Consider the following 25,187-nt stretch of genomic DNA (forward strand, 5'->3'; position numbering starts at 1 on the left):
GTGCTTTCCCCGACCAGCATCTGACTGCTGCAGCAGAATCGCCTTCCTGGATGGTCAGAGACGCAGATGAACTGGTCCCGACCCACAGAGGTCAGGCCACAATAGTCCTTCTCTAAATTATACACTGTTTTAAAGCTAGTGACTGTGTTTTCTGTCCAGAACACTGGTTCCTCATATGGCAAAATATTAATGACTAGTATTTTTGAGGACCCTCAACCATCTAATTGGATGGCATCCATTTCCATAACTACCACAATATGGACACTTGGAGGGCCCAAAAAGGTGCTAGCCACAGATATACTTTTTTAAAAAATCACCTATATTTGGGGAAGACCTGAATGACAAGACCAAAAGAGCCACTGAGCTTAAAACAATGGCTACATGTCAGCAAGAAATTCTAACACAGATGTAATAAAATTTTATATGGCTCAGAATTCGGTGACAGGCAGACTCCCAGGTTAGATGTATCTAAGGATGGTATTGCTTCTGCTATCACAACCACTGTTTTATGTGGTAACATTTGAGCACTTTGGGGAAGCCAGTGTAAAGCAGAAACTGTAACATGCTTTTTGTATTGTTGTGCATATATTTCAAGATGGTAGTTGTTGATATGGTAGTTGTCCTGTGTCTCCCAAAGAAATGTTTTAGTAGTGTAGTCTAAAGTTATATCAAGTTCTTACAATGGGATGTATTTTCACTCTTCCCCCACCAACGAAATGTCATTTTATACCATGGAATTGCACAGGTGAGCTCTAAAGAAGTTTACACTTTTAGTGTAAAGTCATCGTGGCCTCACCCTGACCTTATCTTTGCTGGTATCCTAGAACAGGACTTCAGCTTACAGAGCAGCCTAAGAACAATTAATTTCCTTTATGATTAAGTGAAGTAACTTCCTTGAATCATTATCTTGGCCCACATTGAGAAAACAAATTCTTCACATGCCAAGATTAGTGATATGAAGCCTCAGTAAAAAATTTGAGGACTTTGAAAGAGAAAAAATTGGGAGCTGCTGGAAAAATTGTGGTGACTCTCACAAGGGGGACAATAACACCTTTCATTAAAGAGAAGTAAAAAAAAATCATGCTGTCAATTACCAGGCATGTGTGGCTATTTAGAGTTAAAATTAATCAAAATTCAGTTCCCAAACTCTACTAGCCAACTATGGTTAGTGGTACCCTACTGGCTAGTGCAAACCTTTCTATTACGGCAGTAAGCTGTACGGGACAGCACTAGACTGAACCTAACAGATACAACTTTTGAACTGTACCTGGACACATGGATTCATTACACAGGAAATCCCTGAATGCAGATCTGCTCTTTCATGGCCTACAGATGAAATGAGACATTCATTTCTGACCCTGAGAATTTACACTGGCTGACTTTCTTTTTTTTTAAACCATATCACTATAATTCAGGCCTATATGTCAGTTGTAATTTTCCAATGGTTATAAAGACCATGTAATGTGACTCTTACTATTTCTGGACCAAATCTAACAGATCCTAACCAGTCTTCTTACACAAATGAAACTCAGAGAAAGTAGCACATCAAGTGAAGTTATCAATGGTGATGTTTGCTAGGGATGCCATGTTTGCTACGGATGTTTGTAATGGAGATAGTCGGCAACTGAGAAACCTGAACCTAAAACCAGAAGACTTTTCCTCCTAAAGAAACAATATTATAAATGTAAGTTGTTTCTGTTGACCTTAAACCATCTGTACTTTACAGTATAGTTTCTGGGCTCCAAGGACAAGTGAATTCCTGGTAACACATTCCCCGGCCCGAGTCCCAGTCACCGCGTGGCCGACAAGAAAGGGGGTGTCCTGTTCCCAGAGAGGCTGCTCTGGATCAACTGCTCTGCAGCGCTCAGCTGGATGTGGAGTAGGAAGAGTGTGAGGGAGTGAGGCCACATCGAGAACCTCTGAGGTGGCCCCCACCAGGTGCAGAAGAGCGTAGGACTTTAGCAGAGGCATGGCTACTGCTAGAGAGAACACCCTCCACGGTGCAGCCCAGCTCAGGGCCTGATTCACTTACTAGAGCTGAGCAAGTAAGAAAGCAAGCACATCCCCTTGTGACCTGTGCTCATAAATTAGGTTGACCTAACTTCAGGGATGCCTATGTGAAAATCAGGGTTTTAGTTCTCAGCAACGGGTATAAAGAAGAAAAAGAGTGCTTTCTAAAGAGACTGTGAGAACAAATGCTACAATATAGAAATTCTAACTTCCAAGTAACTGCTGTACTCAGAGGGGGCCTACCATGCCCCTGGGGACAGTGATTCAAGACCTCCAAGTTCAATGCTAGTCCACCCTCACAAGAATCAGAGCACAGTCAGTCACTCTTGCATGATCACATCTCATAAAGGCAGCAACAGGGGTCCCCTTAGGGAATTACTCCTGGATAGCAGGGCAGATCCTGCCAACAGACCTGTTTCAGATGGGATTTGGAAGATGGAGACTCTTGCTACATAAATTCCTGCACTGCTGTATTTGAAATGCATGTTAAAGGAGCAAAAATCAGAGATTAAGTCCAAGCTCCTGTCTTGGGTCTCTGATTCTGGCCCACTACCTGCTGCCCCAGGATGAGGCGGGCACAGGCTGCATAACTATCAAGTGAGGTCAGCTTATCTTCATATAAAGGGTGCATCCGTATCTGCCTTTTCATAGGGCTCCACTGCCAGCAGGAGATTAGCTGAGAAGGCTGTGGCCACATTACTAACCCCGTTAGCATTTGTCCTACAGACCGAGAAATTTACCAAGCACGTTCAACATTTTAGTTTTGAAAGAATGCTGGCTCAGCAGTGAGTGTACGTCTCCTGCAGTGTGCTTGGCAGCTGCCGCACTACCTGCTCCCTTGCACAGCTGCCTGTGGGCCATGCTGTACACATAAACTGGTGTGTTATCCTTCAAGAAAGAATGAGCTCCAGGGGCAGTAAATTCCCAGATTCACCACTAAACTGGTGACTGAAAGCCTAAGGTTACTCTGGGCATGCCAGGGTAATGGTTGCTGCCACTTCAGGCTCTGACAAGAGCAGCCTGGTCCTTCTCTTGGACTCCTATGGTGCCCCAACCAGGGACCTGGCCCGCTACCCAGGCATAAGCCCTGACCACTCTGACCGTGAGTCAACCACTGACCTTTTGCTTTGCACGACAACTCTCAACTGACCAAGTGACGGAGGATTCTGCTGACATGAACTATGCCCTCGATCTGGTGTTGGGCAGATGCTAGGAACTTCCTGCATTAGCCGGTGTGAGCAGCTGTCAACTTCCTGGAGGAAAAACTGCCTTGAAATTTGGGGGAGCTTAAGTATCATTTAGCTTTCTCTCTTTAATTTGTCTTAAACAAGTACCTGGTTTTATTTAAAAGATTCTAGTAATATATAGTAAAGGAAAAAAAGAATGTTGGCATTTCATCAGGAGAGAATCACTGGCTATCTGGTAATGAAAGATACTTAAGCCTGCATTTGTGGCTCTAAGACACTTATATTTTCATTCAGACACAGTCCCTGCCCCCCAAAACCCCTACTCTCTTTGTTGACACCACCCCTTCCTCTATTCTTCCTTCTTTTCCTCTCACCTGCAAGCTCATCTCGGCTGGAGCTGCAACCACTGTCAGAGCTCCTCTCCCCTCCTGGGTACCGGGTATCGGGGACAGGCTCCCTGGGGGAGCAGCCAGGAGTGCAGGCTTTGGACTCAATCTGTTTGAATCTTAGTAACTCCTGAGTTTCAGTTTTGTCTTCTGTTAAAAGGGGAAGGGGATAACAGCTACCTCACGGAGCCACTGGGGAGGATTACAGAAAAGAATGCACGCAAAGTGCTGAAACAGTAGTAAGTACACACACCACTCAAAGCCAGGGGTTATTACTTTCTAGCTCTAGGGCAGTGACGCACTTACTGAGACAGAACAGTGTCTTACAAATGCTTTTTGAATTCTGGTTACAGCCCTTTAGTGGGCCTTGGTAGGTGGCAATCAACATTAAAAAACTTTGAAGTAAAGTGGAATAAAATATCAGAATATGTCACTTGTGGGAAGGGGAGTACTGTTTTGCCAATACGGTCTCAAACAGTTTCCAACAGTGTTTGTTCAGGTACTACTGGTCTCAGCCAAAGGTGAACGCTGCCAAAGTAGAATACTGCCTAACTCCGCAAGAAGGCAGACCTGCTGGGCTCCTTCACCAGGCAGATCAAGTCACTCCCCTCCTTGAAGCTTACAGGCGGGTCACATCCGGCAGAAAATCCAAAGCCCCTTGCTAAGAGCATTCGGCCCATCTTTTGGCCTCTGCTCCTCCATCTCAACCACCACCACCATGCAGCCACACTGGCCACCTCTCTGTTTCTCTACCAACCACTTCAGGGCCTTGACACACTTTCATTCACTCTGTTGGGAAGATCCTACCTCAGCCCTTCAAATAGTTGGCTCCTGTGGGTCTCAAGTCTGGTGCCACCTTTTCTTTTTTTTTACTTTTTTTTATTTATTATTTTTTTAATATATTTTATTGATTATACCATTACAGTTGTTCTATTCCCCCCCATCAATCCCCTCCACCCGCACCCTCCCTCCCCCACCATTCTCCCCCCCTTAGTTTATAACCACGTGTCTCAAGTTCTTTGGATTCTATATTTTCCCCACTATTCTTGCCCTCCCCCCCATCTATTTTCTGCCTACCATCTATGCTATTTTCTGTGCCTTCTCCCCTCTTCTCCCCCTCCCATCCCCTGTTTCTAACCCTCCATGTGTTCTTCATTTCTATGGTTCCACTCCTGATCTAGCTGTCCTCCTGGTTTGCTTTTGTTTTAGGTGTGGTTGTTAATAACTGTGTGTTTGCTGTCCTTTCACTGTTAATATTTTTCATCTTCTTTTTCTTATATAAGTCCCTTTAGCATTTCATATAATAAGGGCTTGGTGATGATGAACTCCTTGAACTTGACCTTATCTGAGAAGCACTTTATCTGTCCTTCCATTCTAAATGAAAGTTTTGCTGGATAAAGCAATCTTGGCTGTAGGTCTTTGGATTTCATGACTTGGAATACTTCTTTCCAGCCCCTTCTTGCCTGTAAGGTCTCTTTTGAGAAATCCGCTGACAGTCTGATGGGTACTCCTTTGTAGGTGACTGTCCCCTTATCCCTTGCTGCTTCTAGGATTCTCTCCTTCATTTTGGTCTTGGCTAATGTAATTATGATGTGCCTTGGTGTGTTCCTTCTTGGGTCCAACTTCTTTGGCACTCTCTGAGCTTCCTGGATTTCCTGGAAGTCTATTTCCTTTGCCAGACTGGGGAAGTTCTCCTTTATTATTTGTTCAAATACGTTTTCCACTCGTGGCTGTTTCTTTCCCCCTTCTGGTACCCCTATAATTCGGATGTTGGAACGTTTAAAGATGTCCTGGAGGTTCCTAAGCCTCTCCTCATTTTTTTGAATTCTCATTTCTTCATTCCTTTCTGGTGGGATGTTTTGTTCTTCCTTCTGGTCCATTCCATTGATTTGAGTCCCCGTTTCCTTTCCATCACTATTGGTTTCCTGTGCATCTCCCTTCATTTCAATTAGTTTAGCCTTCATATGTTCCTCTAATTTGTGACTTTGTTCCTCTAATTTGTGACTATAATCTACCAGTTCTGTGAGCATCCTGATAAATAGTGTCCTGAATTGTGCTTCTGAGAGGCTGGCAATTTCTCGGTCGCTTAGAGTTATTGGCTCTGGGACTTTGAGTTCTTCTTGTGCCATCTTTCGGGTTGTTCGTGCCTGTTCCATAGCAGGATCAGAGCCCTAAAGTGTTCACTAGAACAGGGCAACTCAGTCGCTGGGTTGTGACGTTGTAGGTGGGGGCGGGGTCAAAGAGGGACAATGGCTCTCACTGGTCTTGCAGGGCAACTAAGTCGCTGGGTTGTGACGCTGTATGTGGGGGCGGGGTCAAAGAGGGACTATGGCGTCCTGTCCGCCGCCTGCCACCACGGCCCTCACCGGTGCCGCAGTTGCTGCCGTCACCTGGCCCACGCGTTTCGTCCCACTGCACGCGAGTGTGCCACCGCCGTCAGCCCTCGCCCCCTGGGGCCTGCGTGGTCTGTCTCACTGTGCGCGAATATGCGCCCGCGGTCTGCCCCGCACCCCAACTGGTTCCCATCTGCCTGCGCGCCTGGGTTGGGGGCCCTGTCCTGCCCGACCCTGCTCGCTGCTGGCTCCGCCCCTCTTACCGTCCCCATTGAACGGTTAGATGTAGTCGGACTTCCGTATAATTCAATTTTCTGTCCTTTGGTTGTGTCTTTGTTTCTCCAAACCTTTGCTGTATTCAAACTTGGTTGTGGGAGAAGGCAGTGTTTCCACCTATGCCTCCATCTTTGCGGAAGTCCTGGTGCCACCTTTTCAAAGAAACCTTTGCTGACACCCCCCAACACTGTAACCCTCTTCTTGTCCCCACCCTCAAGGGGCCCCAACCACACCAATGCCTCCTGGACTTGTGCAAGGTGGTTACCCTGCTCAGGGCAATCTTAATTTATCCTCTACTTTCACAAATATTACAATTATAGGCACTGGAATGTGTTCTGATCTCTGGGGCTTAGTTTTATCACCTGGAAAACAAGAAAAAAAAATGTCCTTTCCAACTTAGTTCTACTATTTCTGTAATTAAACTCTTCCAGAAATCCTCTTAGTACATAACCATCAATTTTTATTTCACTCTCAAATACATTACTTTGCATTGCCAGGAACGTAATTTCATTCATTTCATTTCATTTCAAATGCATTTTCTTGTTACTTATAGTTTACCCCCTCTTTTTAAGAATATGATCTCTTAAAAAACTGTAAGTGTGTATCAGTAGAAATCTGTCTAAAATTGATTACATGCTCTTCCACTTTGAATAGGAAGACAATAATGACACCTTCACTTTCCTCTGAGGCCTCAAGCTTCATCAGCAACTTCATTTCTAACCAGAGCCCTAACTGAGCCAGGCCCTGGAGGCCCACAGGGCTGCCTCTGGATCTGCTTTTCACAGCTGCTCTCTGTGAATTGGTCTCTCATTTCTGTCTCACATGATTTTTTGTAGTTCATCCTGAGCTGGGAAAGGAGATGAAAGAGCTTGCAGGAATTGTGTATGAAGTCAGTGACTTCTGGGTAAGGAAGGACTGGAGACACTTCTAGGAGTCAAGTGCACGGACTCTGTACTTACAGGACTTTGGTTTACTTTACAAAGTCAGCAGATCATCACCCCCTAGATGGCCAACTTTACCTGACCAAAGTGGCCCTAGGGCCACAGAGGAGAGGACTACCATGCTTATTAGCACAGGGAGGCCTGCTGGAAAGTGCTAGATGCTGGACAGGGGTCCCCATCCTCTGTGCCTACTGGGAACTGGGCTGCACAGCCGGACATGAGTTTGAATGCAATGCACTTGAATCATCTGGAAACCACCCCCCACCTCTCACCACCATCTGTGGAAAAACTGTCTTCCACGAAACTGGCTCCTGATGCTGAAAAGGCTGCGGACCATTGTGCTAGATAATAACATAGCTTCCAAGTATCCCATTTGTGTAAATATTTAGAGACAAATAAAGGAAGCACCCTTAAAGAGCCTCTTTAGATCATCTGAAACTTAGTTCTCTCAGAGTATATACTTTAGAAACAAGGTTTAAAAAAACAAACATACAAAAACACCCCTTAACTTTGTAGTGTTTAAGGTCAACTGCTACAGCCCCTAATTCTACAAGATGCTTCCAAGAAGGGCCAGCCAGCTTTCACAGGTACTTCGTGATCTCCACTACCTTATCAGAGCATTAGAATATGCGAAGTTTTATGCGCCCCAGCCCATGACCCTGACCCCCGTGGGTGATCCAAAAGTGGCTGAGTTGCAGCTCAGCTGAGTCTCACTAACTTCCAGAAGAGGGGTCATGGAATGCCTCTTGCTTTAGGGTTTTGTTTTAGAGCTGCCAAATCAGCATCCAGTTCCAAAAGAAGTTAACTTGACTCCAAAGGACTGAAAAAGGAGCTGGGGGAAGGGAGGCAGAGAAGACAGTGTATCTTTGTGATTACTTATGTAACTGAGAACATCTGGCTTGGGGGTTCTTTTGTAATCTTGCTGTGGAAATATGTTCAACTTCCAAATCCTGACCATAACAGACACAAATATAAGAATACAGAAAGCTCTCCAAAGAGTATCCAACAGAGCAGAACCTTTGCCATATGAACTCTCCAAGGATATAGTGATCTAGACCAAGTTTTCCAGAAACTTAGATGTAACCAAAATAAGCTCTTCTGGCTAAAAGTTTGAGATTTATTCATGTTTCCCCATTTTCTTAAACAATATCTGAGAAAGCCGACCTTAAGTGGAGATTCAGGGTCATCATCCCAGCATACTCAATCCATTACAATCAGTTTTAATATACAACAGAGATAACTTAGCAGTCACACAGATACTACTTAAATGACCCAAGCTCACATGCTTTCTCAGTTCAATCCTGTTTCTTTCTGAAAATTATCATACTGATTTCAAGGACTCTGCAAGCCGTGAAAACATGCATGGGCTCTGTGCTATTAATTTTGGCCTGAAACCAATTTTTGTTCCTTTCTCAAGTTCCTAATATGTTTGAAATAGGTTGTTGCCAAAGCCTCCATTTCTGTCTAACTGGGAAATCCAACGGCTTCACTTCAGTTCCCATCCTTCCACACACAGCAGCCCTACTGCGCTTGTCAGGACCCCACACCAATCCCTGTCCCTAATCTACGCATTCATCAGGGGTCTGAGCACCAGCAATGCTTCCTCTCTGGGCTATGTTGCTCCCCATCTTAAGGTCGTGGCTGCGTGGGCACATGCACAGCCAGCTCAGATCTTGCTCTAGCTGTCTCCCCACTGTCCACTTGGGAGACGTAGCACTGGGCTCTTTAAATTAAGGGTTCCAAACACTACCCAAACCAGTTCCCTCAGAAACTACCTCCATAGGATTCTTACTCAGTTGGTCATCTAAGGTAGGACCTGGGTGAGAGACATAACCAGGTGCCAAGTCCTCAAGACTCCCCCTCAAAGTGGCTCTTTAACACACACAACTCTTTCTGGAGCCTCAGGCTGGACTCTTCTCTGTAGAGATGTCCTGTGCAGTGTGCGCCCCTGGTCCCTAGTGACCCCTCCGAGCCCTTTTTCACACTGTTACCAAAGGGATCTATCTAGGAAAAAAAATCTACTTGTACCCTTCCTGGACTTAAATGCCTTCATGGGCTATTATAAAGGGCCTTTAACAGCCTAAGCCCCGCCCACTTTTCTAACCCTAACTTCTAGCCATTCCCTAGTCCCTGCTTTGGTCCTGTGTTTTGGCAGTACTTCCTCAACTTTACGCACTTTCATAGATTCACATGTGCACATGTCTTTTCAGAGCTTTTCCGAAAACCCCCTATCCATACTCCCAGGATCTCCGTGTACAGAGCAAACCCAGTCCACCAACCACTGGAATTCTTCAAGGGCTAAGAGCTTCTCTCTTCTTGGTTCCTCTCTTCAACCCCATGACCTAGCACAGGAAGCATTCAATATGTAGGAGGTATTCAATAAGCACTTTTTAATTTAAAAGTCATCTACCACGGAAACAAAGGCTTTAGTGTTTTACCACATATAAGTAAAGGTTAAGTCTTAGCTTTTCTAAGGGAAACATTTTGTGATACCATCTTGCTTTTTATAAAAAAGCTGTGGGGCTCACACAGAAATAAGAAAGCTAAAGAAAAAAATTTTATAGAACTCTAATATCTATGGCTTTATGATTAGATTAATTTCTCGGTAGGCAGTAAAATGTTATCTTAGAAAAATGCTAAAACCCAAAAGGTGATGGGGCAAGGAACTGGATTCTACCATTTGTGTATAATATGCATTTCCTGATTTTCACTAGTTGTATTGAGTTTAAAGCATTCTGTCAAATTGTTGAAAGACACAATTAGAAATTCATATAAGTATATGCATCTATATGTAAAAGTGTGCAATTTGAAAACAAATGACAGGATTTTTTTTCTTTTTTCTTTTTTAAGGATTGTATTTATTTATTTTTAGAAAGCAGGGAAGGAAAAGAGAAAAAGAGACATCAGTGCATGGTTGCCTCTCATGCACCTCCTTAATGGGGACCTGGCCTGCAACTCATGCATGTGCCCTGACTGGGAATCCAACTACCAACCCTTTGGTTTGCAGGCCCACATTCAGTCCACTGATCTACACCAGCCAGGGTGGGTTTTTTCAATTTGTCTTACAGATGAGGAAACTGTGGTCCTAAAAACTTAAGTTCTATATCCAAGATCACACAACCATTTGAGAGAAGACTCAGGGCTTGGACTCCTATCTTCGATTTAAAGTCAATTCTGAAAATGTATGCAAACTTTCAAATTAATTGTGTTTTCACAAATACCTGGTCAATATAGGATGATAATTGTGACACCAAGTGTTGAACATTATATTATAAGAGCAAAGAAAATCCTGACTTTAAAAATCTGTCTATATCTTGGTTGATGGAGATACAACCACAAGGGTAGCGAGACTTTGGACAAAGTTTACACACAAAGGAGAGCAGAGCTGAGAGAATAGGACATCCACTTCTGATCAAGACGGTGTAACAGCAACGGATTTTACCCTCCCACCTGAAACAGGGTGGGTGGGAGGGGGGTGGAGATGAAATGGGAAGAGTGCGCACAAGTGAGCAAGAGCACGCAAATAAATACGAATGAGAATATAAAAGAATAGTTTTTTTCAAGACACTGGACACCAGATAATCAAGGGCAGAGATCCCTGAGATACAGGGAAGGGGAGATTAAGTGAGCCCTACAATTGCCCCAACTTACTGACTGAGGAGAGACTCTAGATTATGGCAGACTGGTGAACCGAAGCTTGGAGGACTCCTGGAATTGAAGAGATGGAGTTGAAGGGCTGAGGAAACCAAGTCAGTTAGGGCTGACAGGACCAAGTCAGTACCACAGAGAAGAGAGCTGCACATAAAACCCCAGAGAGCTGCAAAGGGAACCCCTTAAGGATTCAGTAGTAAGTCAGCCCCTGCATGGGAAGCAAGCACTCAAAGCTGGGACAGAGTGTGTTCCCACAAATAATGGAGTAACTGCTAATTTAGGGCCATTGGGGAAAGTACTCATGGAGGACTTGTCTCAGTAGAAGCGAGTAATAGACCTAAACTGAGTTTTCTCTGGATCCGCCTCATTGTAAAAGCAAGACCTGAGAGATGATTAAACTATCTCCCAATTACTATATTCCAGAACAAATAATACTTTTGAATACTTAAGAGTACTTTTAGGAATACACAAATATCAAGTACCCAACAAGGTAAAATTCAGAATGTCTAGCATCCAATCAAAGATTACCAGACATGCAAAGAAGCAGGAAAACATTTAAATGAAGAGGAAAAAACCCTGACCTTAAAGGACAAAGATATTACAACAGTGATTAGAGCCCTGACTGGTGTGGCTCAGTGGGTTGGGCACCATCCCACGAAGCAAAAGGTCGCTGGTTCAATTCCCGGTCAGAGCACACATCTGGGTTATGGGCAAGGTCCCCAGTTGGTGGCATGCAAGAGGTAACCCACTGATGTTTCTCTCCCTTTCTTTCTCTCTCCCTTCTCCTCACTCTAAAAATAAATAAAATCATTATTAAAAAATAAAATAAAACAGTGATTAGAACTATACTCCACATGTTCAAAAGTGAGTTTAGTAAGATTGCAGAATATTAGACAAATATATAGGAATCAACTTTATTTCAATATAGAGGGTAGGGCAAAAGTAGGTTTATAGTTGTTCATATGGAAAATAATACAATATAAATAATATAAGAATAAACTGTTTCACATATTTACAACTGTAAACCTACTTTAGCAATATTTTATTTTTAGAGGGGGAGGGAGAGAGAGAAACGTCAATGTGAGAGAGAAACATCAATCAGAATGCCTCTTGTACATGTCTTGATGGGGGGTGGGGTGGGCACCAATCTGCAACCCTGATGTGTGCCTTGACCGGGAATCGAACTGGTAACTGTTTGCTTTGCGGGACAACACCCCACTAACAAAGCCATACCAGTCAAGAGCTATGAACCTACATTTGTCCCACCTTGTATTAGCAATGAGCAATCAAAAAGTAAAATGTAAAAGTAATAACACCATTTACAATAGAAACATATGAAACAGTGATAAATCTGAGAAAGATGTCAAAGACCTGTACACTGAAAACTACAAACACTGATGAGAGAAGTTAAAGAAACCACAAATAACGAAGAGGTGTATTTATTCATGGGTCAGAAGTCTCATTATGGTTAAGGTGTCAATTTTCCCCAAACTGACCCACAGATTCAATGCAATCCCAGTCGAAATCCCAGCAGTGTTTGTTTTGTTTGCTTTTGGTAGAAATTGCAACCGGTTCTAAAATTCATGTGGAAATTCAAAGAACAAGAAGAGTTGAAACAAGTTCAAAGAGAAAAAGTTGTAGAACTAACACTACCTGTCTTACCATAAAGCTAGAGCAGTATGTAGTGTGGTTTTTGCCATAAAGATAAAGAAATCAATGGAACAGTACAAAAAACCCCAGAAATTAAACCATATATACACTGACAACTGATATTAGGCAAAAATGCAAACAAAGGCCATGCACCTTTGATAACAGAGAATAGTCTTTTCAACAAATGGTGATGGGGTAATATGCACAAAACAACCAAAACCAAAACCCATACTTTGCACCATACACAAAAATTAACTCAAAATGGATCACAGACATAATTGTAAAAACATAAGATTATACAACTTCCAGAAGAAAACATAGTAGGAAATCTTTGTGGCCTGGGAATTAAGAAAGATTTCTTAGATACCACACCAAAAGCATGGTCCATAAAAGAACATATGAACAAACTGGGCTTCATGAATATGAATAATTTCTGTTCTTCAAAAGACGCAGTTTAAGAGAATGAAAATAGACTAGGAGAACATAGGTGCAAAAGGATACTACTTACATCCAGAATACCTGAAGAACTCTCAAAACTCACTAATAAGAAAACAGCTCAAATGGACAAACAATTTTAACGCAAAAAAGATACAGACATGGCAAATAAGCACATGAAAAGGTACTCAACATCACTGCTCTTTAGGGAAATAAAATTAAAACTACAATGAAATAAGCGCGGGCCTGTGAACCAGAGGATTGCGGTTCGATTCCCAGTCAGGGCACATGCCTGGGTTGCAGGCCAGTTCCCAGCAGGAGCCAGTTCCCAAGGGGATGCACAAGAAGCAACCACACATTGATACTTCTCTCCTTCTCTCCTTCCCTTCCCCTCTAAAGATAAATAAATAAAAAATATTTAAAAAAATACAATGAAATACCACCACACACCTATTTGAATGGCTAAAATTAATGAGATCAAATATACCAAGTGTTGGCAAGAATTCAGACAAACTGGAACTGGTATATAATGCTGGTGGAAATGTAAAATGTGATACAACCATTTTGGAAACATTTGGTAGTTTTATTTTAAAATACATCACTCCTAGATAATAATCAAGAATGAAAGCATAAGTCCATACAAAAACCTGTATGTTTATGTCCATGAATGTTTTGTTTGTAATACCTAAAAATTGGATACAATCCAAACAGTGAGCTATGGTGAAACAAAGAAAATCCCCTGGGGAAGCGGAGGAAAGGGGAAAGTACAAAGGGCACAAGGACGTGTTTGGAGATGATGGGTATGCTCATCATTTGAATTGTGTAAGGGTTCCACAGGTGGATACATGTATCAAAATTTATCAAACTGTACATTTTATATATGTGCAGTTTATTTTAAGTCAGTTATATCTACACAAAGCTGTTACAATGTTGAAAACAAAAACAAAAACTTGGCCTCTGGCCATGTAATTTAGTTGGTTAGAGTGTTGTTCCCATAGACCAGGGTTGTGGGTTTGATGACCAGTCAGGGCACATACAAGTATCAACTGATGAATGCATCAATAAGTGGGACAATAAACTGATGTTTCTCCCTCTCCCATCCCGCAAATGAAAATTTTTTAAAAAACTTGGTTAAATCATGTGTATAAACTGAGAATATTAATTAGCAAGCTCATTAGGATGATACATCCAATAATGCCAACATCATATGTAATGTCCCATATACAGTTTTCTAAATTAACAATACACTCATATGACTTGAGTATCTAAAAATGCTCAGAAACAGCCCTGGCTGGTGTAGCTCAGTGGATTGAGCGTGGGCCTGTGAACCAAATGATCAAGGTTCAATTCCCAGTCAGGGCACATGCCTGGGTTGCAGGCCAATTCCCAGCAGGGGACACACGAGAGGCAACCATACTTTGATATTTCTGTCCCTCTCTCCTTCCCTTCCCCTCTAAAGATAAATAAATAAAATCTTAAAAAAATAAAAAAATAAAAATGCTCAGAAACACAAATTCTGAAGTTAAAGGTCCAATTAATATTCTTACAGCTTTTATTAGGATGTGGGGCCTTGATGAGCTTTACCTAAGTTCATACCTCAAAATGAAGCTACACACAGGATACTAGCAACTACATTTGCTAATACCACTTCTCGACATTGTTGTAAGTGGTATCAGAATATTCTAGACATCCCTCTTCACAGAGGTATGCAACAGTGGGAGGGTGGGGATGTAGTAACTGGTTCAGAAACATTGTTCTAGAGCAGCCAGATGTAGAGAAGTATTAAACCTTTTCTTCGCTCTACTTTCCTCATGCGTTTAAAATACAGCAAAACCGCTACTTATCCAGAACTATAAGACTTGTACAAACTGACCACACCTATTCACAGCACACGCAATATCTAAGTGCCCATAACCCTCACATGCCAGTGTTACTTCTCACCTTTCTTCCTTTATCACATTGTTTTTTTTGTTTTTTGTTTTTTTTTTTGCCTGGAAGGCCTTCCCTTCTCTTCACTAATTAAGAGCCACACATTTCTTAGGGCAGCTTTCCAGAGGTGGTGTCTGAAGCATCGGAACCACCTGGAGAGGGCTGCGTTTCTCTGTGCCCCTCTCACAAACACCTGCAGAGGAACACAGGAGCTTCTGGATGGTGATGGAAGCGTTATAGACACAAATGTTATATTTTTAAGTTTGACGGTGTTGGCTGATATCTGCTCATATACCCTGGCTAAAAGTCACCGAACTATACATTTAAAATGAGTGCATATTATTGTATGTAAATCGTTAATTCAATGAAACTGGTGTAAAAAGCAAGCCCATGCAAAACTAACACAAAATGAACAGCAAAAATCTGAAATTTACCCAGTCAAGCTCACATTTAAGCTTTAAATTCTCTGCCTCAATACCTAATGTAAACATAGGGTCAGTTATCTGGTTTCCTTACCTTCAAAAATAAACTTCTTGGTACAAACGGTAATTATGAGGGGGGAAAAATCACCTGAAGGCTCCAATCATGTTCCACTCCTTTCCTTCATTTCACCACCATGCTTTAGGCACATGCCAATAAATGCTATTAAATGAATATCCACAGTGACAGCTAAGAAAGAGATTCAACAACTTTATGTGCTACAAACCCAAAGTGTCCATAATGACTATCAAAAAATAACTTGTGTTCAATATCTTATTCTAAGAAGTAAATGTCAAATAATGCATTTTAAAAATAAAAATTTAGAGTTTGAAATGCCAGTTAGAATTTAGAAATACCATAAAAAATTACTAAACCAATGGATTATAATTATATCTAAGGAGGTAAATTTCAGTTAATTAATTTAGAAAATCCACATACATGAAATTCCTCATTCCCCAATGCCATTCTATTTAAATGAGATATACCGGATATCAAAAACTCTTCAAGTAAACATTTTAAGCTACTATTTATGAGTATTTTGTAAACTATTTCATCCACATTATCTCATTCAATTTCTACCCTATAAGGAAGGTATTATTAATGTCCCTATTTTACAGATGACAAAAATAAGGTTAAAAGAGATTAAGTAACTGGGCCAAAGCTACACAAAACTTTCCATTAGACTAAAATGACTATCCCTGACTGTGAATCGAACCAGCGACCCTGTGGTTCACAGGCCAATGCTCAATCCACTGAACCATGGCATGCATTTTCTAAATAGCCACTTATGCACTCTTAACCTACACAGGCAAATATGTAGTGCAAAAATCAATAGAAGATATTCCAGCCCTTAAATCCCACCTCAGTTTTATTAGTTTTATGCATGTTAAGAACACACTAATACATATTAAAGACATTATATTTTCCTCTCCAAGTTCACATGTACTTTTCTACTAGAGGACAATTTACCTTCTTGCCTTTGAGAAACACACTACATTGGGTTAAAAAAATTTAGAAAAATTACGTTTGCTTTTAAATGCTGTGTTCTGGCACCTCTGCAGTCTGCAGAGTTTAAACTCTGTAAATGGAGATTTGATGAAATCTCATACATTGTAAATAACCCCAAACCTGGTATAATGTGTTTAAGAAATGGAGCTGGAGTCAGACAGATTTCAATTCTGATAATGCCTCTGCCACTAAATAACTGAAATGGCCTGGCAGGTAGCTAACAGTAGAGTGATTATTAAGAAAAAATTCAAGAGTTGCATTTATCGCCACAGTTGCAGCATAGATTTCCTAGGTTTGTCTTTTAACGTGCAGACTCCACGTTATACACCAAATCTGTAACTCAAAAGTTGTGTGTGAGCTGTGAGGGGAGAAGTGCTTAGTTATGGCATACACACAATGCTTAGCAGGCAACAGAGCGCCCAGGGACATTCATCTTACTTCTCCCCTTTACCTCCGCCATCCTGGGGCCAAAAGAACAGATGAGTTCCTGACACCTGGGAGTTACAACTTCTACTTCCCACAGAAACAGCATTGTAGAGGTGGCAAAGCTTAGGACATGTCACACCAAGGGTGAAACACACATCTCTAAGCTGATCTGGGAATCCACCTATTTACAAGGCTCTCACCTTCTGAGTTTCAATAAGCCAGCATAGACACACCTTTATCATACAACCCATTTTTACCATGGCAGTTGATGGCAGCCTTCTCTTTACCTGGCAGTCTAAAGATTATCTCCAGGTAAATTTAAAAGAGGAACGTTCTAGTTTGAAAGTTATACATATTAAAAGATTCATTCAAACTGTACTCACTCAAACTGTAAAAGCTGGAAGGGAAAGAGGGTCCAACCATGTCACTTGCCAAATGAGGAAGCCAGGGCTCAGAATCACACAGGCAGTTTTTGGCAGGCCATGGAATACAACACAAGTGAAACTCCAGATCCAGGGTTCTTTCTGAATAAACACTATCAGATAAATAACTGTCCTAGAAACTAGGGCTGAGCATTTCTAAAGTGGCAGCCTGTCCTTCCACAGTTTCAAGGCACTTTTTCTTTCTTTCTTTTTTTTTTTACATCCAAGTCCATGCCCCTGTAAGTACACCAAAACTTCCCATGAAGAGCAGTATTTTGGTATCACACTAACAACATCCAACATAATCGCACCCCAAACACCGCTTTCTGTCCGGCATGGCCATTCTTCATCTCCGGGCCCACACAACCCACCACACCCTTTACTACTCTTATCTGCCCAGCCTGTTTGTCAGTTATTGCCCAAGGCTTTTGCGTGAAAACAAAGCTTGCTTGCTGTCTGCCCCAGCCTGAAGACCACTATTCAACAGCTGTGATAGTCAATTCCGACTAAGTGTAAGAATTAGTGCTAACATTGGAGAAGTTATAACTACTCTATGGCTCTTTTTTCGGAGGCTCATTTCATCAAGGAAGCCTTCCATGATAAACCTGAGACTCGGACTTTCAAACTCAACTGCAACCATGGTAAGAAATAATTTACGTGTGACCCAATACACATCTCAAACAAATAACTCAGAAGTGTGGCATGATATTCCTTCTGTGTATGATAAATCAATATTATTCATCCTACTCCATTTTTATAAAAGTCCTGGATAGAAAAAATCTAAGGGATAAAGAAGCTAGATCATAAAATACACAAAATACACAAATATTTATATAAAATGTCAACTGTAAAGAAACAAAGAAGTCTGAACAATTTTAGACTTCTAAAATCTTCTAATGTACTTCTCGACACACTCACTAACGGATCACGATGTAGTTTGAAAAATAATGCTCTGTAACATAAAAGTAATTCCTTTGACCTGATGCTAGAGAAATAGAGGCATCAACAAATACTTAAGTGTGAGACCCTCCTCATCCCCAGGAAATGTCACACCTTGTATCTGCCCCAAAGGATGTAGAGACAGAGACACTACAATAAAGAATGAGAATCGCACTAAAGGTGAAGGATGTCAGAGAACCAACTTGAGGGGAGACTGAAGCTTCACCGAAATGCCATTTCAGGAATAGAAAGTAAAGTGAGTTTTTTTCCCCCCCTTTAACTATCTGGGAATTCTTCACTCTCTCGTGTCTGGCTGCCTGTTTCCAACTGAACTGTCAATATGCACAAACAAATTGTATTCCTCTTGAAAATCCTACACTCTACCCAGACATGATTGAACCAGAACTTAATAAATAAGCAGCAGGTTATTTTTTAAATCTAAGATAACTCTTCTACCTCATTGTTTCTATTAAACAGTAAACTCCCGACACCAAAGGACACTGGTTTATTAATGGGGGGGAAAAAGCAAAGGGAGGAGGGGGAGAAGAGAAAAAGCTATGGGGAATAGAGGATAGTTTATAAAATACACACAATACACAAACGAGTATATAAAATGCCAGAAGCCATAAAGAAACAATGAACTTTAGACTAAACCTGAACAATTACCATCAAACACATACTGAACACCACCACTTATAGTAGCAATGTGAATTATTGATCATTATATTCTTTCTAACTTGAAGCAGCACAAATCCTTGCACTGCAGAGGTAGAATTATGTTCCAATCTTGGAGAACAGAAAAAGTTTTTGCAGGGATAGATTCTGTATTGGTGAAGCAGCACCTTCGTTCACACTTAGGTCAAGAGTGATAAAAAGGACTACAAGATGAATCATTAACTCCTGATCAAGGCTACAAAAGGCAAATGATAAAAAGACAAAAAGATTTAAGTGGACTTTTCAAAAAATCAATGATCTGAACTGTATATACATGTGATTTTTTTTAAAAATGAGGAGAGCACAAAATGCTTTGGCAGAAAGTAATTTAACTCTAACGGAAGGCAATGCTTTCCAGATCATTCCAATTAAACAATGGTTCAATATATTGTGAATCCAGACACATTTCACCTCTAGGTAGAACATATGTTGATGAAGCACTGACTTGTCAAGTTTAGATGCTGGATTTAGGCCATGGGAAGGTACTAACAAATCCCGATTACGAAGAGCTACGGGTTCTCGGTTACAATTAAACAGGGCCAGAAAGATTGCTCCCCTTTAGGACAACCGATTCATAATTTCTGTTTCGACTTATCCCTATAAGCATGTGAGTGTTTGGGGAGGTGGACTGAGGCGGAGTTGGCTGTTTAAAAGATAGCTGGAATGAGGTGGGTGTCGGGCAGAAATGAACATCCTTTAAACCTAATTCCTAATAGAGACGGGCCTTCCTAGGACAACTTTCCCTTCATATTAATAGCAAAAGCGCATTTCGAGATGGGATGGTGGATAGCGGAAAATACACTGTAAACTCCCCCAGGCACCAAATGTCACACTTTTTTCTCGGTGGCGCCCTCCAGCTGCCCTGATTGAATGGGAGAGACGAGTCTGGCCAGAAGGCTCAGAGCCGGGCCCCACGCCCGACAGTTTTGGACGCCCAGCGGGAGACGGCTCACCCGGGCAAGGAGGCGCCCGGGGACCCTCAGGGCGCCGTGCAGGACGGAGAGCCCTGGGTCCCAGGAGCCGGGGCTAGGGTGGCAGATGGGGCCTTGCGGAACAAAGGCGGCGTGGGGTGGGCTGACAAGGGAGCCCAAAGGAGACGGGGTCGCGGGCGCTCACCTCGTCGCCCCACTTGAGCACGTCCTTGTGCCGGTCCTTGACGGCATGATAGATGTGTAGGAACTGGAGAATTCCGTGCCGCCGCACGTGGTCGGCGTGGCGCTTGGTCTCCTCCCAGCTCAGCGGCGAGCCTTGGGACAGCAGCCCCATGGCCGCCCCCTCCTCCTTCTCCTCGGGGCTGAAGGCGGCCGCACGCTTCCGCCGCGAGCTGGACACTCAGTAGCCCACCGGAGGCGGCGGCAGCTGCTTAACGCCCAGGGTGCGCCCTCGGGCCGAAGTCGGTAGCGGGAGGGTCCGGTCCGGCTCTCCGGCGCGGGGTCTTTATTGCCCAGGTGACCGACCCAGGGGTCCGGCGCACCTCGCGGGCTCAGAAGCAGAGGACGGGAGGGCAGGCTGGGCGGCTCTCGGCCGGGCAGCTTCGTCCCTCGCCTGCTCCGGCTCCCGCCCCGCTCTGGCTCTGAGGAGGCGGCGACAGACCCCGACAACCGTGGTGCCGCAGCGGCTCCCGCTTCTCTTTGCCGGTGCCGTGCACTGGCTTCTTCCTACTTGTGACCAAAACCTGCGCTGCCACAGAGCATGCCCAGTCCTCTCCGCTCGCTCCCCCTTCCAAACCGTGATCCAGCGCTCCAGATCTTATAAACTACGGGGCCGGAGGGGTCGGGGGCGGGGCCCGGGAAAGGGGCGGTGCAAGAGAGAAGGCGTGGCTGAGCTCCACCGGAGATCAAAGCGGGCAGCAGAGGAGGCGTTCGCGGGAGTGGTTGGGGCGGAGTCAAAGGGAAGGCGCTCAACCGAGGTGGCGAGTGCTGGTAGGCCTCGCTGGAAGCACACGCGATCTGTAAAAGTCTCGTTTTCTGTTACCGAAGGAGATCAACTCTGGTTCAGGGAAGAAAGTTGATTACCTGAATTAATGAAGAACATACCAGATTTTTTTTAGGTTAGAGGGCCTTCACACTAGTAAAAGCAGAGTGAGGACAGCAGGGTACAGCAAGAAAAGATACTAACTTAGTAATCGGATGAAACACATTCAATTCTAGTCTATCTTTTGTATATGTTGTAAAAGTTGTGCAGTGAAGAGGTGCATAGAATTAATGGTCAACAAATGATCTGGTTATTAAAAGGAGTCAGTTTGTCTACAAGTTTTTAGACATGCGTCTATATTACAAGCATTTGTGTATTTATTTCATGATATACATTTTTTGGATGACACAGACATGATCGACTGCAACAAAAGGGGCTTTGTTAATATCTCCAGATGGATCATTTGAAGGAAACACCTCCAAAAGTATATACTCAGTCCAAGCCTAAGAGTCATCCATGAAATAAATTAAAATGATGTTCATGTCAGCTTAACCACGGGGGTAGAAGATATAAGAAACAGCTGGGTTGGCCCCATCCTGGCAGGAAAGGGAAGATACGAGGCATCTTGCTCCAAAGTAATTGTTCAATAGATGTGTCGAAAGAGTAATGAACACAACAGGTCAGAGGAAACGTGACAGGAACTAGAGCATAAATGTACTGAGGCCGGAAAATGTGTACTAACTGTGCCCACTTCCTTCACACTTTTACAAAGTTGAATTTAATAAGCATTTATTAACTGCTGAATGGATATATGTTAGTAGGCATCTCTTCTCCCACACCCTCCATTTTAGATGTGCCTATCTCAGGGCCTGGGGACATGGGTTCCTAAAGTCCGGCTGTAATTTCTGCAGCGGGGTGTGTTTATGTGTGGGGGACTGAGTGCAGTGGAGTCCAAAGCTCAGGGATGATGTTTCACTCCCCAGAGCATAGCTAGGATAAAAACCAAGCCTCACTTAATTTGTCCACAGCTGATTTAACAGCCTCAACACATTGCCCCTACTCTTCCTTGTACCTCCCCACCAACTTCTCCAAACCTGTGTGGTCCTCACTTTCTGTTTGTTTGTGCTTGGAATTCCCCACCTGACACATTCCTGTTCATCATTTGAGTTGCAGTTACTCTTTGTTGTATTCTGGTTTCATTTGCACATGCCTCTATTTCTACATTATGATAGAATAATTTTAAAAATATCTCCACACTAGAGAGTGACTTCCTCTGGAACAGAGATTATTTATGCCTTTGTATCTTTAACTCTAGAAAAGTGCTTTGCATAAATGTTTACTTCCTATGAAACGTGGGTAAGTGTGGGGGCAGGGGTGGGGACAGTGTTGGTCATTGTTTGAAATACAGGAGAGTCATGCAAAGGATCATTTTGTTATTCTCGTTATCTTGCCGCATATTTGAATAGACCTGCATTGTTCAACACAATAGCCATCGGACACAGGTGACTACAGAGTGTTTGAAACGTGGCTAATTTGACTGAAAAACTGAATTTTAATTTTATTTAAATCCACTTAAATATAAATTTCAAAACTGTTATCACATTTGGTTGCTGGAAAACTTTTAACTAAATTTGGAAGACTGGGAATGTGAATCCACTTTTTCATCTGTTAATTTTATGCAATCTAAACACAGATCGATTATTTCCAATGAAAATTTAGTAGTCTGGGAGATGTGCTGTGGGTGCAATACACCCGATTCAAACACTTAGTACAAAAATGAACATAAATATTTCAGTAATAATTTTCTAATGATTGTTGCTATACTAGTATTTTATCTTAATGTTAAGATAAATTAATTCACTGTTTCTTTTCAGCGTTTAAAGGTGGCTAATGGAAAATTTTAGATTACACATGTGGCTGGCAGTCCACTTAATTAGAATAGCGCAGGTGTAGACATTTACACTTTACAAAGCACAAACTTTCCCCCTACACCTGCTTCATTTCCTCACAATACTGTGAAGCTGGTCTCTTGGGAAAGTGTCAGTTTCGCTTTAATAAGGAAACAGAGACGGGGTGGAGGGTGGGAAAGGGAGTCATGAAGAGACAGTTCTAGTCAAAGCTCTACGTGATACTTAATATAGTGAGTTAATGCTATAATTTGAGTCACTCAGTCTCAGATTCCGGCTGATACTCGCAGAAGGGTGCCTCTCCCACCCTGTGCCCAAATTCCAAACCGGCATCCCAAGAGGGTACTCCTGAGCTCTGGATAATCCCTAATGGGTTACAGCGTGGTAGCACCATCTGGCAGTTATGTCACATTTAAACCATGACCTCTACAATGCCATTGCCAATTACTCTTACAGGGGTAAAGAAACTTACTACACATTAACGAAAGTCATATTGAACAACAGTAATTCCCCTCTATTTGACAGTCTTTTACGTTTATTTTAGGTTGATTTCTTCTCGATTTCATTCTGTAGATGGCAACCAAAACTGGGTTTCGACTACCCGGAGTGAGTTTTCAGCAGACAGCACCTCACTGATCATTTAGGACTTTAAGGATCATTAAAGAGAAAAGAAGGAGCTCATATCTTGTGTAATCAGCTCTTCCCCAGGCTTGCCCAAAGGCAGGTTCTCGGTCTTTTCTTCCGCAGAAAAAAACCTGCTCCTTCGGCCGGAACCACGCCCTGACAGTGGTAGTTCAGAAAGCGCCCCTTGGGCTCCTAGCTCCCACGGCAGCTGCTGGGAAAACCCGGACCGTGGAGTAGAGCTGCCGGGTACTCCGCGCAACCCTGCAGCCAAGCTGAGCATGCTCAGAGAGCTGGTCTGTCGCGGGAGGAAGAGGCGCGGGATGCACGCCGCGCTGTTGTTGTGGTACAGCCCCTGACACGTGACTGCACCGGGCCCGCCTCTCGGTGGAGCGCGGCACCGCCTCCCGGTGACTCAGCACTTTGTTCAGCAGCGGTGCTGGAGGTCAATCCCGGGGGCTCTTTGGGGGCAAAGTCACATTTGGTCAATCCTGCCCGGGGTTGCTGCGAATGCTGGTGTTGCAGCAGCCATTTCGGACTCCTCTGTTTCGGGACTCCTGACAAGGAAGGAAAAAAAAAAAAAACACCATCATTTCCTCGTAGTCACGCCGTTTCCAGTTTCCCTTGAGTCAGCGCTTCCGTGGAGAGCGTGGAGCCGGCTGAGCAGAGGTTAAATAAGGAAAGCAGAGGGGTTGTGCCTAGGTGTCTCTGAGAGAGGAATTTGTAGGTTCGGGTCACTTGTCATTCGCCCCAGACCATACTGCCGTCTTGGGTCTGAGCATCTCCCTGGATGGTGAGGGAGGTCTCAATAACCTGCTCTTTATGGAGCACCTGGTTTATGCCAAGCACTCTGATCTGGAATTCCAAGAACAGTCCTCAGTGCCGCGTTTTATAGATGAGGCAACTGAATCCAGTACGGTACTCCCTAGTTACCCGTGGGGAATACGTTCCAAACCCACAGTGGATGCCTGAAAGCACAGATAATACTGGACCCTATGTTTAGTGATTTTTGCTATGTATACATATTTACAGTAAAGTTTAAATTACTCGTGTGTTTCGAAGCCATTAATAAGTTAACTAAAGTTTATCTGAACATAAGCAAGATAGTTGAACTAATAATCGAGATGGCTACTAAATGGGTAGGGCAGGTAAGATACACAGGGTGAATGAATACCCCAGACAAGGGGATGATTCACATCTGGAGGGCGACGGTGGATCACTATACTACTCAGAATGGCGCACGATATTTAGAACCTATAAATTAGTTTTGCAATTTTCCATTTAATATTTTCAGGCTGCAGTTGGCACCGGTAACTGAAACCGTAAAAGGAAAATTGAAACCCTGAATAATGGGATGGGGAGGTGGCTATGCAGGGATTTGAACTCCAGAGTAATTTCAAAGCTTATCCCTTTTCTACTACACCTTGCAGCCTGGGTAAAGCTGAGGGCCCCCTTCCATGGGACGCCTCCTGAGTGTTAATGCCACCTCTACAGAGCCCTCATGCTCTGACACACCGGTTCCCCAAAAGACCTCTGGTCTGCCAGTGAGGTGCTTAAGACTTACTTTTAATTTTAATTAATTGGCAGGAATAAACACACAGTTATTGCTTAACTTCAGTGTAGATGGTACAAAGAGCAAAAGATGTAGAAAGGATTTCTCCCTACCATAGCATTATTCTTGGATTTGATTTAATTATACTGAACCAAGCCCCCAGAGCTTATGATAGAAGGGCAGTAGCCAAAAGACATTGGAGTCTTCACCCTAGCTCACAGGGTAACCTGCTGGATCAATTTAAGCAAACTTCTGTTTATCCTTAGGGACCCCTCCCTCTTCACCTTTTCAAGTGAGAGTCTAGAATGAAATGATTATTCCCTTCCAACCTAAACGTTCTCTGATGTCAGTACTACTAAATTAGCCAGGAAAAGTGCAAATCCTTTTGTATTGTGTATTATTTTTG

General features: G+C 43.0%; 1 protein-coding gene across 1 annotated transcript in view; it reads right to left on the reverse strand.

Moving 5' to 3' along the window:
* The window catches only part of GCLC (glutamate-cysteine ligase catalytic subunit), a 47,764-nt gene extending 27,259 nt beyond the window's left edge, over positions 1-20,505 (reverse strand). Inside the window, exon 1 of the mRNA XM_037054989.1 lies at positions 19,904-20,505. Within this exon, the coding sequence (XP_036910884.1) occupies positions 19,904-20,053 (150 nt within the window). The 5' untranslated portion in view covers positions 20,054-20,505. The remainder of the gene's footprint in view (positions 1-19,903) is intronic.
* Positions 20,506-25,187: the final 4,682 nt, after the last annotated feature.

This window comes from Sturnira hondurensis, unplaced genomic scaffold (genome assembly GCF_014824575.4).
Source record: "Sturnira hondurensis isolate 20B ecotype Veracruz unplaced genomic scaffold, ASM1482457v3 Scaffold0000880, whole genome shotgun sequence".
Classification (NCBI taxonomy): domain Eukaryota; kingdom Metazoa; phylum Chordata; class Mammalia; order Chiroptera; family Phyllostomidae; genus Sturnira; species Sturnira hondurensis.